This window comes from Azolla caroliniana, unplaced genomic scaffold (assembly GCF_043228905.1).
Source record: "Azolla caroliniana isolate FFs.n. ecotype wild unplaced genomic scaffold, voAzoCaro1.0.p SCAF_1, whole genome shotgun sequence".
Lineage (NCBI taxonomy): Eukaryota > Viridiplantae > Streptophyta > Polypodiopsida > Salviniales > Salviniaceae > Azolla > Azolla caroliniana.
This window is the reverse complement of record NW_028230436.1, coordinates 28,043,160-28,062,311: the sequence shown is the minus strand read 5'-3', so window position 1 is coordinate 28,062,311 and position 19,152 is coordinate 28,043,160. Positions and strand designations below refer to the sequence as shown.

At 36.9% G+C, this 19,152-nt stretch overlaps 1 protein-coding gene across 2 annotated transcripts; it reads right to left on the bottom strand.

Annotated features, from left to right (window-relative positions):
- Positions 1-5,655: 5,655 nt before the first annotated feature.
- On the bottom strand, positions 5,656-18,820 carry LOC147869426 (uncharacterized). 2 transcript variants are annotated; one of them, XM_087329319.1, is made up of 9 exons: positions 18,532-18,820; positions 16,902-17,014; positions 16,747-16,818; positions 16,629-16,664; positions 14,219-14,264; positions 7,972-8,059; positions 6,082-6,139; positions 5,929-5,985; positions 5,656-5,795 (listed from the first exon to the last, which is right to left on the bottom strand). In XM_087329319.1, the coding sequence occupies exons 1-8, from the start codon at positions 18,623-18,625 to the stop codon at positions 5,941-5,943; spliced, it is 552 nt and encodes a 183-aa protein (XP_087185445.1). In that variant the 5' UTR covers positions 18,626-18,820; the 3' UTR covers positions 5,656-5,795; positions 5,929-5,940. The 2 variants fall into 2 exon arrangements, with proteins under 2 accessions (XP_087185445.1, XP_087185437.1); XM_087329311.1 differs by having other exon boundaries at positions 5,656-5,985.
- Positions 18,821-19,152: the final 332 nt, after the last annotated feature.

Sequence of the window (19,152 nt, the reverse complement as noted above, 5' to 3'; positions counted from 1 at the left end):
TACGCTTGGTTATGATGCGGTCACTTCAAAACTCATGCCACCCACTTTGACAAACAATACGTAAAACTCACAAACAACTTGTAGAACTACCTTACTATTATATTCGTCCTAACAACTTTCTCATAGACAACAACATTACATCAATAGCACGAACTCTTTGGGATCTCAGCTAATGCAACATTGTGTTTCCCAACACATAGGCTCGATTTTGTATTCATACTTTGTCTACAGTTGATGTCAATATCAATTCTCTGTTTTTTTTCAATTTTCGATATTTAGCATTGCCTAAGGAAGATAATATATCATTGTTTCTAGACATCATTCGAACCTCAATTCTGTAAAGGGAAAATGTATTATGAGGCATTGTTAAGAAAATGTGAGTGGGTGTGTGTGTGCATGCGTGTGTCCATGCGTGTGCAATATGTGAATGGTAAAGAACATGATTTCACATTGGGCTTGAGATCCTCAATACATTGTTATGTGTTATTGTCTTGTACTTTTAAAAAAACGAAATGAAGTGTTACACACACATGCATACATCTGCATAAAATTTGTTTCTATGCTTTAAGGCTATTGATAGGAGATACACGCTCTAAAGGAAGTGTGTGAGACAAAGCCATTTTAAAATAAAGATTTGAATTAAGATCGGGAAGCTCCATTAAAGTATTTACATTAGGCCTTTGTGCCTATCTATAAGTAATAACGAGTCTAGGCTTTTGCTAAATTCCAATTGTTGTAAAACAATCAGTTGTGTATCACCTCTTATGTTATCCAAAGAACCTTTGAGATTATACGCAATCTTTGTGTAAATCCCATAATTTATTTGGTAGGTCTTTCAGTTACACTTTGGAATACCTTTCAAACAATTGACCTTCCAAATATACCAAATTGTAATTCTACTCACCAATTGCCACGTTTCAAGTCTATCAGTCTCTATTTGTGGATTCAGAGGTATAATTGTTTTCCGCATCAAGACCATGTCCCATAGCAAGAAAATTATGTTCATGATTTGAACCATAAATTTCCAACATCTTGTTTTTCCACGTTTTATGGTTCTTGAAATTATAGGTACCTAAGAGTGTTGAGAGTTTTGTATCCTATTTATGGTAAACAGGTGTACACATGGGGTTTTCTGAGAGGGGGAAGGTTGGCTGAAGAAATATAGAATTATGAAAGGGACTATGTTGATTTTCTTCTCCTCTCTGGAAGACATGTGTTGGATGCCTCTTATACTACACCAATCCATTGTTTGGAAGAAGACAAGGTTTGGTCTAGTGTATCTTCTTTAGTAGTTTGGATGTTATGGAAGGCAAGATGTAAGTGTGTATTTTAGAATGTCAAACCGAATGTGGTTGAGTTAGTCAAGGAGATATGGTTGATGAGCCTGCATACTCTAAGAGGTCAATATGAGGCAATACATGGTGAGCCTGATGTTGTGTTTCACAAGCAACAACAATTTTGAGAAATTTGGAAAAAGGCAAAGGTCTTCACCTATTTTGGGGACAAAATAAAATGGAGATATGCTCCACCAAGATGGCTTTTTCTGCCCCCTGTCTTGAAAAGACCAGGCATGACGGTTTCCGCTACTGGACATGTCGATTCATGTGGGTAGGAGGGTTGTAATAGATTGTATGGATACATAGCCTTTGGGCATCTTTTCATTAATACCACGGTGAATCTTGCCTTAAAAAAAAAAAGAAAAAAAAGAAATTATAGGTAGTTATCACTTTGGATGTTGAGTACACTAGGAGAGATGTGGTAGGGTCTAAGCTAAACATGTTTGGTTGATTGTTTGATTGCTTTAACAATTTGGCTAAGTGAGCAAAGGCATTGTAGTTACCCTCAAATCCAAAAGGATGTGGGTTCAAATCCAATTTGACAATAATTTGTTCACTATATAGAATCTTGTATCACTGCATTCATTCAACAATTAGTCTAGAAAAAAGATTGCCTAGACCTACATATATGTTATTCATCACAGTTTAAGACTTAAGTCTCATTCATGTTATTAAAGGTATTTTAGTTCAGATTTAGTCAATAATTTGTGCAATCTCTCTTGTTATTTTCTCATCACAGTACAAACTACCAAAAACATTAGTCATTTAGGATATTCTAGTGATCTATATTGTCAAACAAGTGTGAAATTGAAGCATTGTTTGTGGAAGCAAGTCAAGAAATTATGTAGTTCCAAAAAGCAATAAATATAGATAGTCCTCAAGAAAGATGTAGTTAATTATGTGTCCACTTGACTTTGTGCACAAGTATTAAAGGAAACATTGAAACTCTTCATTGATCTTGCAAATGTGCCAACTAAATTGGTTGGTCTATATAATAGTTTTGGATAACATCGTACAAATGGTTAGATCATCCATGTAGAATCTACTCATCCATAAGAATGAGGTCTATAGTGAGGAGCACACTTGTGTAAGGAGGGTAAATTGATGACGAGCAAGTCTAAGGGAATAAGGGATAAATCATTAGTGTCAATGCTTATGTGTACTTGTTATCGGTCATATGTTGTTCCTAGAAACAAAATTATTAACACTATTATCTTATGCCACCACTTCATGTATTCTAACACCTCCCACAATGGTTGATAGGATTTGAGAAACAAATACGACATTACTTGCAAAAGCTCAATGTGAAAAGAGTATCTTTCTATAAATTAAAGATTAAAGATTCACAAAGTTTCTTACTGAATTTAAAAATGATTATAATTTATGCAAATCCTACACAAACCTAAAGAATCATTATTTGTTCCATTCTCAAATATTGTCACGTAGTAAAATTTGACATCTATATCTTGATTTCATGAAACTTCAAAAGGTAAGATTGTGTACATTTTCACTTGGAAATCCAAGATGCTATTGCCTCGTACATCAACCCATAAAGAGGCATTGGTGTTGCCCGTGTCGATAATTTCTTGAGAGAAGGGAGGAGGGAACTCTAGTACATATTAGAAGACTTCTTTATGTGCATACAAATAGCAAAGGTTTACTAGGAGTACTTTTAACTTCATCATCTTCTCATTGGTCTCTAGTCTTGGCCTCAATAACTTTTCTAAATTTCATAGGTCTCATTTTACTTGTAAAAGTAAGATTCTAGAGTATACCCCCATTTCTACATTAAATGCCACAATTTGGGTCTTGTTTAAATAATGCCCTTCATATTAGGTGTGATAAGAAACCCTATGGGTTTGAACATGTCAAATTAAACCACAATTTTAGTAGTGGGCATGGAATAACACTCAAACCAGCAATAATTGTTGCAATAAAGAATGAGTGACGAAATACAACACAAGACGACAACTTATGGAGGAAAAGCCAAGAAGAACCTTGGAACAAAAATGGACAGAACTATATCATGATTCATCACAAAGGAAGATGCGAAAGAAATGAGTAAAATAAAGATTCATTTAATAAAATAACGAATACCAATCTTTTAGGTAATGATTTTGAGGAAGGGTAAACGTTTTTTCAGAAATTGGAGCCCACTTAAGCTACTTGTTTGCACCATGGTAGACTAGCTTAATGCACACATTTAAAAAAGTAAAAGGAGACATACTTCCAGATTTTTTTTGCCAAAACGAGGATGGTAATTTAATAAATTTGGTTTACAACTAGTTCATGCAATGAGATAACTTGCACCACAAGCAATCTAACCCATTTGTTCTATTGTCCCACCATGTTGGTATTGAGGGGTTGTTGGTCAAATGTGTGTGTGTGTGTGTGTGTGTGTTGCATGACACAACATGGGATAATGTGAAATCCAATGTTGGAAATGTGTGAAGACTACACAAAAGACATGGAGCCTCATCTCAATCTATAAAGAAGGGTAGGGAGGTCATGTTTGTAACGTGATAATATTTGTGCAATATCTAATGCTAAGAAATATTGTATTAATTATTTATTTGTCTCTCTCCTTATGCATGTTGTTCCTCTAGCATTGTTTTTCAAATCAAGCCTTCACAACATACCCTTGTTTATGAGTCACATTTGCAAATAAATAGCTAAATGATATCCTTTCAACCCCAAAGAGATAAATTGTTGGACACAATGGATGTGACATGTAGAAATCTAAATGAGTCACACTTGATCTCAAAGTACTCAAATACATGTAGAAATTTTAATGCTATAACGTCCTATGCCCTTCCTTTACTACTTGATATCATATTTTAGCTTCCAACCTAACATTCATTGGTAAGATGTCAATGACCTATCTTTCTGTATCCAGCTAAATTTAGAGTTGAGGAAGTTTGCGCAAGTGGTGTTATTGCATTATCTACCATATGAAATTGATAATACAATGTTAGCAATATAGAAACATTTGCTTTGATATAAATGTTTAGATCAATGTCAGGTCCACAACAACCCAACCATCAATGCAATTGTACACTTACCAACATAATGAAAAAGGTGGGAATCAATGCCAACCCAATTAATGTAGAAATGATAACATATAAAAGTTTGTGTGGTAAGTCAAACACTTGGTATCACAAATACAATGCCCTCAAAAGAGACATTGTAAGAGATACACTTGAATAGGAGAGACAAGGAGTTTAGTAACTTAGGGAAGACAAATAAGAGAGGCAATAAACATTATTGGGAAAGAAAGGGAGAAGAACAAGGTATTAAAGGAAAAACACGAAATAAATTGGAACCAATGATAAAGGGTACATACAAGGTAGAGTGTTCAACATTTTCTATGCATGAGAGTTACTCTATGGTGAGGAAGAGCTACCTAAATTGAAATGAAGCCACACTTGATAAAGAATGTGGGGTAGAGTACTAAATTTATTTCAATGCCTAATGGCCTTATGGTGAGAAGGATTACCAAAATTACAATAAAAAACCCCCTAGATTAAACCATCATAGCCAAAATGTTAATTACACATTGGTTTATGATTCTAACAATGGCCTATTGGAATTTAAGCGGAACCAAAAATAACATTAACAAAACTTGTTAAAGAACTAGAAACAAACAAACATTGATTTTGTAAAATTAATTACAACTAGTGTACATGTGATGTGGAATGTTTATGTGTTAAGTTGTTGACAATTACTACAACAATCCAAAAGAGCATTCCCAAAGCTTGTTGAAGAATTAGAAACAAAGGAGCATAGATTTTGCAAAATTAACGACTAGTATACATGTAAATATTTGATGTGCTAGCAATGACAATTCCCCCTCTAATTATGCCCATTATTATTTGGAGTGTCTCAAATGATTTGCTACGTATGAAAATTATAAGAATCCTTTTGGATCATCCCTTGTGTTTAGAGATTGGGTACAATATAAGAATCCATTCAAGTGACCCCTAGTGAATAGGGCATATTTACCATTGTTGTCAAAATACGAGGTGGGTTGCTAGAAAACACTGCAGGTAAGAAACCTAAATATATATTTGACATGCAAAGCCAAGTTTGAACCTCAAGAGATCGTAGCATTCCATGACATGTTGTATAGTAAAACAAAACCTTTTCACGAGAAAGAAATTATACACACACGCGTGTGTATGCATATTTTATTGTAGTTTAGTAGATGTAGAAACATGAGAATGGAACCATCCGCGTAGTTTAATCAAACTTTTGGACACAAAACTGTACAATAAATAAATATCACATGAGAATATGCACTCTGAATTGAAATGGTGAGTTGAAATAAAAGGGAAAATTTTGTCTTTTATCATCCAATCCAGAATAATTTTAAAAGAAAGTGTCTATTTCTCACGAATAATTATGTAATAAGATTAGAAATAAAATGGAATCGCTCTTCTCAGGGTACGCTTCCAATATCTGAAACAACATACAAGTTTAATTAATCAATAAACGCGCATACCGCAAAACAAAAAGTTGATTAGCTGGTCAAACAGTTGGGAAAGGCAAAACAAGACTTTTTTTGCCCGATCTTCTAAAAGGTAATGTAAACCCTCATTAATTCTTATGTCATCATGACCAAAAGCCCCAGTGCAGCTATAAGGATATACTGCATCAGTCAAAAAACATAAATAAGTGAAGTAAAACTACCCATGAAATTTTCTATACAAATATTAAGCTGATAAAAACTAATGTAGAATGATACCTTTATGAAAGGCTTCTCAGTCATGAAGATTGTCATCCAACCAGCATATGGAAGGAAACTGGAATAGAAATTAGGGTAAAACAGTTAGCTTATATTTCATTTGCATTTAAATGATTTAATATCAATTTAGCTTGACAAGTTATTAAAAGCTAACGCACAAGTAAAAAGATATAGCCTTTATACATGCATTTACCTTATGGCCATGGGCTAGAATCTGCTACAAGAATTCACATTTTGAGTTTGGAATCAGTACACAGTGCCACTTATCTAAGGACACTGTGTATCCTAAATTGGTTTACGAATTCCTTTTCTTACATTATCCCATGGTAACACAAGATTAAAATTACGATGCCCAAACCACATTCAATGGCTTGGCTGGTCAGATATGTCACTGACAAGAAGCTTTGCATGGTTCTATAATTTTAATGGTTTTGACCAACCCTTATGCTAAAAGAATCACATCACAACTTATACTCCAAGCTTATTCTTCAAGAAAGTGAGCACAGTTGAAGTTTGCATTTTGAAACTAGCCTATGATCTTCAAAGGGTGATCAAATCCCAATTGAACCACCAATTTAGGTCATTTTCATCAACAGGTAAACACTTTTATATAAACGGAAAGGAAAAATCTTAAAATTTAAAGATTTCTGGACACACCAAAAACTTATTTCCCATCCAAGAAGCTAGATTCTCCTCACCAAGGACTATGGCACTCTGTTGGCCACAAAGTTTGGCACTCGTTTTGGTATTTGTTTATTGATGATTAATAGAAGTGACAAGTTTAGCCCAAACCCTTGAAGAATAGGAAGTACTAAAAACTGTATATAGCGCTTCCAAGATACACCGCACTGAGCATAGTATAAAAAATTGCAAATCAGCTATGATACTTGCACATTTTAGCTCTCAAAAATGACACTCTGCAAGCTCTAATGCTGAAATTTCCAAGTTTAAAACAAAAAGAGTTTGATTAGAATAACCTAAAGTGTCTTCAACATTCTGCTACGTATGACGTATTCAAATATCTTAGCCCACTCTAAACTTTTCAGTTACTTTATGCGTTGTATAACACACCTTTGAGCCCAATCATAACTGGACTGACCCCATGCCGATCCCAACACCTGCCTGGTCATGACTCTTCTAGTCTAAGGAACAATGGTCCCCAGCTGTTTTACTGTACATGCAATGTCATCTAGTCCGATTTGAAGAGTTCCGAGGAGAGCAAGCAGAAAAAATAAAATTATTATTAAGTAATGTCGTTAAAAAGAACAAAGAGAACACCTCTTGTTGATAGTGTTCATGTGAATTGACAGATGACTTCTGGACTCTCAGATTCAATTTGAAGGAGCGCTAGTTAAGTCCTCAGATAATAGGTTTCAATTTTGGATTTCCCTTTATTCATTCAAATATATTAAGGGTTTTTGCTTTCAGTTTCCTGGTTTTGCACCTATATGACAATGATAAAGTGGCAGTTTGCCCTTATGTATATGTTTTGTCCTTTTTGGAATGTGGTCAGTTGCTGATCATCACAATCGTTTTTGCAATGAAAGCCTCCTACATATAAGATTGGAACTAGCCTGGGCATCCAATGTGCAGATTTCTCAGCTAATCGCTCAAAACACCTCTTCCTTTCTTATTTTATTATGCTATGATCTTTTGTATGTGTGCACCACTGTTATATATAAAAGTCCCTTTTAATTAACGAAATTTTAGATTTCCGGAAGTGTTTGTGTTTAGATTGTATTTTCTGGAAGTGATTGTTTACATTGTATTGTCATTCATAACAAGTCATTATTCCTTTCTGACAATGGCTAATAAGAATAATGGATTTTGTTACTTCAATCACATTGTAAGGCCAGATTTTCATTCGATACTTGAGAAAGAATACATTACCCAGAGGCACGGCCCATTATATGTCTCTGATTTAGCCACATCTGTCCGTCTGCATAAAGAGATAGATCATCCAACTGATTATTATCCCCTGTAAAACAGAAACATGTTCACCATCAGCAGTGTTTGGAAAAACATAACAAAGGCTATCAATTTCATTCAATTGTCATCAACGTCTACTACCTATTCATTGTAAAGGTTCAAAAGATTCAATTTTGCACGCACCACATTTTTGAAGGAGCTATTTATTACTCACAGAAGACTGTCAGATTGTTACACTTGATTGTGCAAGAAAGAGTGAGAAAAACAAATATTTGAGCAGGTTACTGATTCAGTGAGTGTTTCATATTAGAAATATTGAGAATCGAGTAGATAGGTATATAGAGTTACAACTGCGGAGATGGATATATGAAAACAGAATTTCTATTACATATGAGAGTAGTTCAAAATGGTAGTTTTCCCATGCGCTCACACCTTAGAGCTTAGATAGGATATGGACCGGCTCACTACAAAATTAGTGGGGACTAATGATCAATCTGACCACTGTGTGAGAAAAGTCACTTATAATCTATGTTTGGTCTTAGTATAAATGTGCAAGTCAGTTGACAGTAGTGGAGATATTCCTTTTCTGTCAACTGACTTGTCATTTAATATGACCCAACTCCCTAGGTACAGGCTAGTGCTAGATAATACTTATCTTGAAGTCAATGACGCATACTTCAAGACTAAGTACATCGTAACTTGCCCACAAAATATTCTAGCTGACTTGATTAGCCAATCCTTTTATCTATTTCTCTCTTTCCTAAATATATTGTGTCCTACGCATCTACGGTTTCCTAGATTAACACCTTATCGACCCATATGGTCGAGTTGCACACTAGCCGCTCCTCATTTGGGGCGCTATCACAAAATGTGCACTCTAAGAGCACATATGGGGATAGATTTACAACTTGGGGCTGATCATTGATTATATCTAACACGCCCCCTCAATGATCAACCCATTGAGTTCACTTGGAATTGGGCCAACACCTAGTCGTCGAAGGTGTTGTTGCAACTGTTCTGCTCCAAGCGCCTTTGTGAAGATATCTGCAACATTTTCTGATGTTGGACAGTACTCAAGCTCCACAATCTCATCATTTATTAGCTCCCGCACATAGTGATACTGAATCTCTATGTGTTTAGTACGTGCATGAAATACGGGGTTCTTGGCAATGGCCATGCAACTCTGATTGTCACACCTCAATACCGTTGCCGTCCTTATTGGGACTGCCACATCCATAAGGATTCTTCTTAGCCAAACTACCTCGCATGCCGCTATGCATGCTGCTTTGTATTCTGCCTCCGTTGAAGATAGTGCCACGGTTGGTTGTTTTTTACTACTCCATGAAACAGCTCCAGATCCTATTGAAAAACAATATCCAGAAACTGATTTTCTGGAATCACTATCTCCAGCCCAATCGGAGTCGCAATATCCACTAAGTTGGTCAATTGTTGGCTTGTAGAAGATTCCATAATTTAAAGTACCCACAATGTACTTTAATACACACGTAGAGCAGCTTTCCAATGAGTCTCCTTCGGCTTGTTGCTGAATCGACTCACCACATTGACTGCAAAACAAATATCCGGCCTAGTGTTGCATAGGAAAATTAGACTTCCTACTAGTTGTCTATACTTCCTTATGTCAACCATTGGTGATGAGTCTTCTTGGGATAGCTTGCAGTTTGACTCCATTGGAGTCGACTTCGACTTGCTGTCCATCATCCCGAAGGTCTTCAAGATCTCTGTTGCATACTTTCTTTGTGACATGAAGATGCCGACCGAGGTTTGCCAAACCTCAATTCCAAGGAAGTAGTGTAGAATCCCCAAGTCTGTCATTTCAAACTCAGTTTTCAAACACTCTTGTGTTTGGCCAATGCACTCTTCATGGTCACCAGTAAGTACTAGATCATCCACGTAAATGATAATGATGACTTGTTTCCCGTCCTTCATTTTGACATACATACTTGCATCCGAAGCACATTGCTTAAAGTCGATTGATCGTAAGAAGCTGTCTATCCTCTTGTTCCAAGCTCTTGGTGCTTGCTTTAGACCATATAGTGCCTTCTTCAGCTTGCAAACTTTGTTTTCTGAATTCGGTATCTCAAACCCCGGTGGTTGTGTCACATATACCTCCTCCTTGAGATGCCCATTCAGAAATGCTGATTTGACATCCATTTGATAAATCGGCCATCCTCTTGAAGCAGCCAACGCTATGACCATTCGAATTGTTGTCATGCGAGCTGTCGGGGCAAATGTTTCTTGTACATCGAACCCTTCAATTTGGGAGTATCCTTGCGCTACTAGCCTGGCCTTGAATTTCTCCAAAGAGCCATCAGCTTTATACTTTACTTTCCATACCCACTTCGTGCCTATCACCTTCTTCTTTGTTGGCCTCTCTACCAACTCCCATGTGTCATTTTTCATGATGCTATCATATTCTGATATCATCGCCTCTTTCCACTTCGGGTCGGCCATAGCTTCCTCCACCGAGGTCGGCTCACTCACTGAGCCTATGATGTCCACCATCAGAGCCATGTTGACAATGTGGTCAGAGGTTCTTCCTTGCTCCTGTATTCTTCTTGATCTTCGTAATCCATCAGTTGAAGTTTCAGGAAACTCAACTTTAGGAGTATGATCATTGAAGAGTTGTTGAGCCCACTTAGGTATTTTCTTTACATGTGGGACTGGCATAGGCTGAACTAGTGAACCATTACCATCAGATGGTTCAGCTTCCTTTTTTGGATAATGGGTCGGGATTGGGTAAAATACTTCTTCAGTTGATGAGATAACTTGAGAATCGTTGTTCTCAGCTAGCTGTGGTTGTTCCTCATCGAACACCACATCGCGGCTTGTCAATATCTTTCTTGCCTCTGGATCGTAGAGTCGATAGGCCTTTGACTCTTCACTATATCCGAGAACGATACACTTTTTGCTTTTAGCATCCAACTTCTTTCTGCTCACATCTGGAATATGTGCGTAGCACATACACCCAAAGGTTCTGAAGTGCAGCACTGAAGGTTTCTTGCCTGAATAAGCTTCTTGGGGTGTTTTCCCTTGAAGTGCCTTCGTGTAGCTCTGATTGAGGATGTAAACTGCTGTGTTCACTGCTTCAGCCCAGAATGGGTCGGGCAGCGCTTGTGCCTTCAACATACACCTAGCCATCTCGACAACTGTTCGATTTCGACGTTCGACAACGCCATTTTGTTGTGGGGTGTAGGCAGTTGTAAGTTGGCGCTTAATTCCATGCTCTTTGCAATACTCACAGAATTCTATTGATAAGAATTCTCCACCTCGATCAGAGCGTAGCTCCTTCACTAACTTTCCAGACTCTCGCTCGACAAACTTATGCCATCTTTTGAAGATTTTAAAAGCTTCAGCCTTCTCCCGAAGGAAGTAAACCCACATCTTTCTGCTAAAGTCGTCGACTATTAGCATATAGTAGAGAGATCCACCCATTGCAGGAGTCACCATTTTTCCGGAGAGGTCAATGTGTATTAGCTGTAGAGGAGTCTTTGCCCGATTTTGACTCTCTTTTGGAATGGCTGATCTTTGATGCTTGCCCATCATACAAGCATCACAAACATGACTTAAGTCAGATAGGGTTGGCAACCCAACTACCATATTCGACTTCTTCATCTCCTTCAACACAGCAACGTTGAGATGCCCAAATCTCTCATGCCATTGCTTTGTGTTGGTACTTGTGCTGTGGTCAGTAGAAATGGTAAACGCGCTCAGCTCATAGAGATTGTTGCGCCTCACCCCTATTCCTACAACCTTGCCAGCAGAATCTGTTATTTCTGCACCCGACTTCTTGAATCGAACATCAAGACCCTTGTCAGTCAGTGCAGAAATGGACAGTAGATTCTTCTTCAGATCTGGCACGTACAACACTTGAGAGAGATGCTTTGTCCCACCGGTCGTTGCTTTGAGGGAGACGGTTCCGGTTCCTTTGGCCGGACATCGAGCATTGTTCCCGACCACAACATTGATGGGCTCTTGTAGAGGTGTCCAAGAACTGTACCAGTCACGATTACTGGTCATATGTCGGGATGCTCCACTATCGAGAATCCAAGACTCATCAACAACTTGAGTGTCAACTGAAGAACACACTTCTTCAGTTGCGACCCATAACTCAAGTTCATCTACGACATTGTTAGCGGACTCGGGCTCTCTCCAAGAAGTCTTATTAGAACCATTCTTCTCATCCGCCATCTTCTTTCGACAATCCTTGATTGTGTGACCCTTCTTGTCACAGTAGAAACACGATCCATTGAACTTCTTCTTCTTCGGTATCCTATTCGCATTGTTTGAATTGGATGCCCCTTCACCCTTAGTCCTAGAGACAAATGCTGAATCTTCCCTTTCTTCTCTTGTCTTCAGCCGAAGCTCCTCTTCAAGCAGCATTGCACTTAGTTCATCAAATTTTAAAGGAGTGGGTCGAACCTGAGTGTTCAATGCTGTCACAATGCCATCATACTTGAAAGGAAGTACTCGAATGCACCGACGAGCCATATCCTCTTGAGAGACGACTACTCCAACAGCCGCCAGCTGATCTTGAAGATCCTTAATCCTTTTTACAAAGGATTCTACTTTCTCTCCATCAGCGAGCTTCTCTGCAGCAAGCTGATTTTCGAGGTTTTGTATCCTTGTATAGTTTCTGGTCTCATACTGGCTGGCCAATATGCTCCAAGCTTCATGTGCCCTAGTTGTATGTTGCACTAGTGTTAGTACGGAGTCACATACACCGGTGACTATGGTACATAGCGCATCAGCATTCCTTCTCTTCCAGGCTCGAAGTAGATCAGCATTTGGAGGAATTGATGTGGTAGGGTGTGCAGGGTCAAAGGTTGCCATGGGCTCAGGGTCTCCCCCTGTGGGTCCCATGATTGTTTCCAACAACTCGTAGGAATCCAAAATGGCAGACATTTTGAACTTCCATAGAGTGTAGTTGGTTCCATCTAGCTTTCCATCAGACAATGGAGGTGGGCGAATGCGCAATGGAGCAGCTGCAACATTCGTGGACAAGGCCATTGATACTCTCTCTCTCTCTCTCTCTCTCTCTATTTCTCTCTGTTGCTAGACAGCAACTACCCGTATATACCTAATCTAGATCAACCTCTTCGCTCTGATACCATATTAGAAATATTGAGAATCGAGTAGATAGGTATATAGAGTTACAACTGCGGAGATGGATATATGAAAACAGAATTTCTATTACATATGAGAGTAGTTCAAAATGGTAGTTTTCCCATGCGCTCACACCTTAGAGCTTAGATAGGATATGGACCGGCTCACTACAAAATTAGTGGGGACTAATGATCAATCTGACCACTGTGTGAGAAAAGTCACTTATAATCTATGTTTGGTCTTAGTATAAATGTGCAAGTCAGTTGACAGTAGTGGAGATATTCCTTTTCTGTCAACTGACTTGTCATTTAATATGACCCAACTCCCTAGGTACAGGCTAGTGCTAGATAATACTTATCTTGAAGTCAATGACGCATACTTCAAGACTAAGTACATCGTAACTTGCCCACAAAATATTCTAGCTGACTTGATTAGCCAATCCTTTTATCTATTTCTCTCTTTCCTAAATATATTGTGTCCTACGCATCTACGGTTTCCTAGATTAACACCTTATTGACCCATATGGTCGAGTTGCACACTAGCCGCTCCTCATTTGGGGCGCTATCACAAAATGTGCACTCTAAGAGCACATATGGGGATAGATTTACAACTTGGGGCTGATCATTGATTATATCTAACATTTCACCCACTAGAAACAGCCTATTGTTTCCAGCAAGGATGGCAGCAGAGCAATGTTTTCTAGTATATGCTACTCTTCTCCATTTTTACAGTTTCAGATTCTAATATTCAGGGGCTCACATAGACCACTGAATGGCTTTATACCAACCCTTGTGTATGACCTTATCAGTCAGCTGGACATTTTCTTTTCATCTCTGTCAACCTCTAGCAAAACTTGCCATCATATACATAATCATCTTAACCATGAGTAAGTGTATATTATATTTTCAAAATATAACAAACATCATTTATATCTATTCAAACATTCCTTGATCTAAATGTAGAATTCATCCAATATAACCATATCTATAGAGAAGCTAGCGTAAGGAATCCCAGTCATTCCCTTTTTATTGAATATAAGGGGTATAATCATAATAAAAACGTATCCCATTTGTGAATAAATTACCTTTCGTCAAAGCATCAAAATCACCAGTTTCCTTATCCTGATGCACCTACATCAAATAGAATAATAGAAGTTTACTACTAAATACAAGTAGAGGAAGAAGATTAGAAATTTAAAGCACTTTATGGTCATATTTTTCTCATAAACACGGTTAAAGAATGTGGCACCCAATTATTCTCTTCTCACATGTAAGAGCCCCTCTTTAATATTAGAAATAGAATAACCCACAAACTAAATCAGGAAATGACAATTTAATCCATCACTGAGTTGTGCATGACTGTCCTGCCAAGTCACTAGGTGAAGCCACCTTTGCAATGTGAGGGGTACCAAGAACCACAATTACACCATCATTAATGAATTGAACTGAAACTCTCTCTCTCACCCAAAAAGTAATACGAGAGATGAGAATAAGATGAAGAAACAATGCTCAGATTCGCCCAAATGCTTCACACCCCTGGAACTCTTAATATATTTGAATAAAAATCAGAAAACTACAGAAAGAAGAATGATCCAGGAAACACAAAGGGTATCTGAGTCGACATTAAAATGCTAATTTCTGCACATATGTGAGCAGCCATAATGTTAATTCTGCTATGAAACCATTAAAAGATAAGATCAGACCCTATCCATGAATTGATGAGAAGGCTAACAAAAGCATGCCTTTTAAACAGTTTACAAAACATGTTTTATATGGAACATTTTGAAACAGCAATTTAGCATAGCCAAAATCTCCATCATCCCATTAGTTTATCCAAAGCGTTATGCATTAGATCATAGCCAACTTTATCTGCAGAAATAATCCTTTTAAGTCGCTATAACAATGAAAAAATTTGACAAAAGTTAATTTCTCTCAGCACCATTAATCGTGATCTTTTGTACAATTTATCAGAGTTGTGGGAAACTCATCCCCTGCCTATATAGGACAATAGAGTCCAGCTGCTATAGACTGCACTGCCTAGAGCAAATGGTACTCAGCATCAGGCAAGTAGCAATATTTAAGAGAGGCATTCATGCAAGAATATAATTCCTAAAATCTGGATGCATAAATGAAGTTTGGACAAATCTCCTGCCAAGCGTACATATGCACTACACATGGCCCAGGAGTTGACATACATGTCATCTGCATGATCCATATTGCCCATTTCCTCACTTCAAATTTTTCACTTAGTGCATGCTTCTTTATTTCCTTTCAGAACTCTTTTGTTTATCGAGCCCATTTACACTATGGCTTTCATCTTCCGTAAGTGTAACATTTTCTTGATTAAACTTGAATATTATATGGGATGTCTTCTAGTTAGTCTTTTTCACAAAGAAGCGTTTTATGGTGAGATCTGCAAACTTACAGATAGTAGTGTTGGGGATAAGCCTTCACTTTTAGGTGAAACTCACCTAAAGATCCTACTTAAGTACAGTCAAGGGAGTTGCAAAGGTACCCACCAAATGCTAGTGGAGCCAATGCATCTAATATCCAGCCATTGAAGCAGTGAATGCTCATATGACATAGTTCTTGTTGTAGTATTCAAGATTGAATTATTTTAATGCAAACTCCTATCATTCTTTTCATGACCCTATAAAAAGAGGGATTCATTATAGTATTCAAGATTGAATTGTTCTAATGCAACTCATAATTTTTTTTGCATGTGTCTCTCTTCATCTTATTTCCTGAATCACTTATTACATTATTAATCGCTTAAAATGAATGGATTGAACCTAAATCGATCAAAATTACAAGCAATTCAACCACTGTAAGTACAACAAGTACACATTAAACTCCCTGACCACAAATAAAGATGTAAACTACAACATCGAAAGAGACACATGTCAATATAACAATGCTAAATGCCCATAAGGATTGCGAGATAATTGGAGAATACTATTAAGTGGAGATGACAACATAAACCCTGAGACAGATTGATTTCAAACCTAACTATAGATCTTCATGTCATTCAAGGCATCTTAATGAGAAACAAAAAACAGTCAGAAGTTCAAATTGTATGGTAGAAAATATCGCCATCAGCGTGCCAATATTCTCCCAAACTCACATTCTGATCCCATATTCATTGACATGAATATCTCCAAGCTATAATTTAGCATTCAATTGTAGATGACTGCAGTATGATAAGCATTCTATCGTGAATCACCATTATGACATCATTAACCACAACGCAAGGACTAGAAATCCTTGAAATTCAACAAAGTACCCACATGATACACCTAACTCCAGCATCAAACAACTTCTAAGCTACAATTAAATTTTGAATCCAGTTTTCATTCAAAAAGAAGTGACACTCAACCCTATACTGCCTTATACTTGAGCAAAATTTCAGAATGGTAATCCTTTTAACTCTTTTAATGAATATGTATCATTTTGTTGATTTTGAAAAAGCACAATTAACCATAAATGCACACTCACCTTGATGACTCTGTGAACTATTGGTATATCTCGGCCCTGCAACAAGAATTAGAAAACTTATTTTCAGTCCAAAATTGAAATAAAAAAGTAACTATTTTTCACAAAAGTGCTTTCCTACATCTATATTGAACACCACAATATCTCCTGCTTGAACAGGCTTCTTGTCCATGTTTAGAAATAGAATATCGCCCTATAATGAAAAATACAAAAATATTATGGATTTGAGACTTTAAAAATTAACCAGATACATTGCATCCATATAAAGAAGCTTACTCTTTGAAACCCTGGTTCCATGCTCTCAGAAAGAACTACTACCACTGGTGATTGACTACCTGTGAACAATACCAGCACTTTCCACATTATAAGAGCCGCAGACATGATCATACCTGCATAGAAAAAACTTATTAGTTTGACGAGATTCACAATGAGATATAGGAACCTACACTTGAGCACAGTTTATGCCTGATGCAGGTCTTTCATATGGAAAACTTTTCCTTAGCATGAAAAAAAGAAAGCAAAAGCCAAGAAATGATAAAGGAAAAGTTTTTATTTTATAGACATGTCTTGAAATCATATGCAAATCCCAGCGAGAAATTCAACTTCTCGTATGGCAAACTATTCACTTATTCATATAGACACAAATTTCAACCATGTATCAAAGTATTCCTTTACAATCCCATAGCCATGTAAATGCATTTAGAAGAAAAGGGCGTTCTTTACAAACCAGTATTAATTCCAATGTTATTGGAAATCAAGTTTTTTCCTCACACAAAACATTATTAGAGGAAAAATAACTCCTTTGCAATCCTGATTCTTTGAGGATCATGTTGTTGCATAAGGTAAACTGAGTTTATGCATTACGATTTATTTATTTATTCACCAATCAACAAACGCGGTATTGTCTCACTATGTCAGTGCTCGTGCTTGTGGTGACTGAATATTAGGTGTATCTTTCATAGAGATCGGCTTTTGAAACCATTTTTTTAAGGAACAGAAATAACGGGGGTTTTCTCTTAACATGATAAAAAGGAGCAAGAAACAAAATGAAGAAAGTGTTTCTCCTTAACGTGAAAATAAGTTACTAAAAAAAGAAAATGGTCACCCAACAAGTGTAATGATCTACATCATGCTGCTGTTGTGGAATATCAACAAATTCATTACTGGGTAATTATTTCACGTTTATAGTGATTGAATATCAGTCTCATGCGTGTCTTCCATGTAGCTGAGTTTTACTGCACCATAAAAAAAGAACATCACGGAAAAAAGAGAGATTTTTCCATGATACAATAGAAAAAAAGCAAAACGTCAACAACAAAACATGCATTCCCCTAGTCTAATAAGGTGCATCATTTTGTTTGTTGATTAATAACATATATTAGTTGACTGACTCATGGATTAACAAACCCATTATTGAGTCACTATAGCAGTACTTATGTTTGAATATAAGATTTCAATTGAGGTTATGTGAGTTTTTTCATATGGATGATTTTTCCATACCATTTTTTTCAAAACAGTAGAAAGGTGTAAATGAGTTTTCCTTTAAAATAATATAGCAAAAAATCAACGGCGGAAATGGAAAAAGCCTTTTCTAGCATGTACTAAAAATAAAAAGGAACGGATGGGATCCTGACCAAGTGAATTTGGCTGCATCATGTTCGTTGTAGTAGATTAATTTATCAATCAATAAACACCAGCATTTATTAATTCATCAATCAATCAATAAACGAAGATTTTTCCTTAAAATTTTCAAACAATGAAAAAAAAATTGTGATATTTAAAAAGAATCTTGATAAAATCAATTAACTTAAAAACCAAAAATACTTGTGAAGAGAAAGTTTTTCCTCAGCCAATTCAAAGAAAAAGGATTAGGAAAGAAATGTAAGGAAGAAAAAGGGTTACTAACCAAGTGTAATTATCTGCATAATAAGCTGTCTGATTTGAATTGAACGAATAGATTGCACTGTCTCTGCAATACTATCCTTAATCCCTGTCATCATGATTGACGCTGAGCAGTTTACTTCGCTGAATCTAACTATTTAGGCAGAAGAGGAAGAATTGCGGTTTTTGCCTCTTTCTTTCCTTGTGTAAAGAAGGAAAGCAGAAAACAAAAATAATTAGGGTTTTCTGAGCCACCCTGTGAAAAGAACATAGAAAAACATTGTGGAGGCGGACTGTTATTTGTTTTTGCTTTTTATTATGTACTCGATTTCGATACGAAGCAAAAGAAAAGCAAGAAATGGAAATTGTTAATATCCAGAGAACTAAATTTATCAATTCGTCTAGGGATTATTAACAACCATGGGATAGAATGGTTCGTTCGGAGTCCAGAGAAAACTCTCTAAGAGATCGTGACCATGTATCATATAGCCAATAAAATTCACCAACATAGTGTTACATCACGTAGTCGTCTTATCCGGGTCATTTCATTCTTCTCCTCAATGTAGTGCTTTGGTTGCTTGTGTGAGAGCCAGTTCACTCTCGAGGATTCGCACTCATTACAAGACTCTCATCTAACTATGGTTGT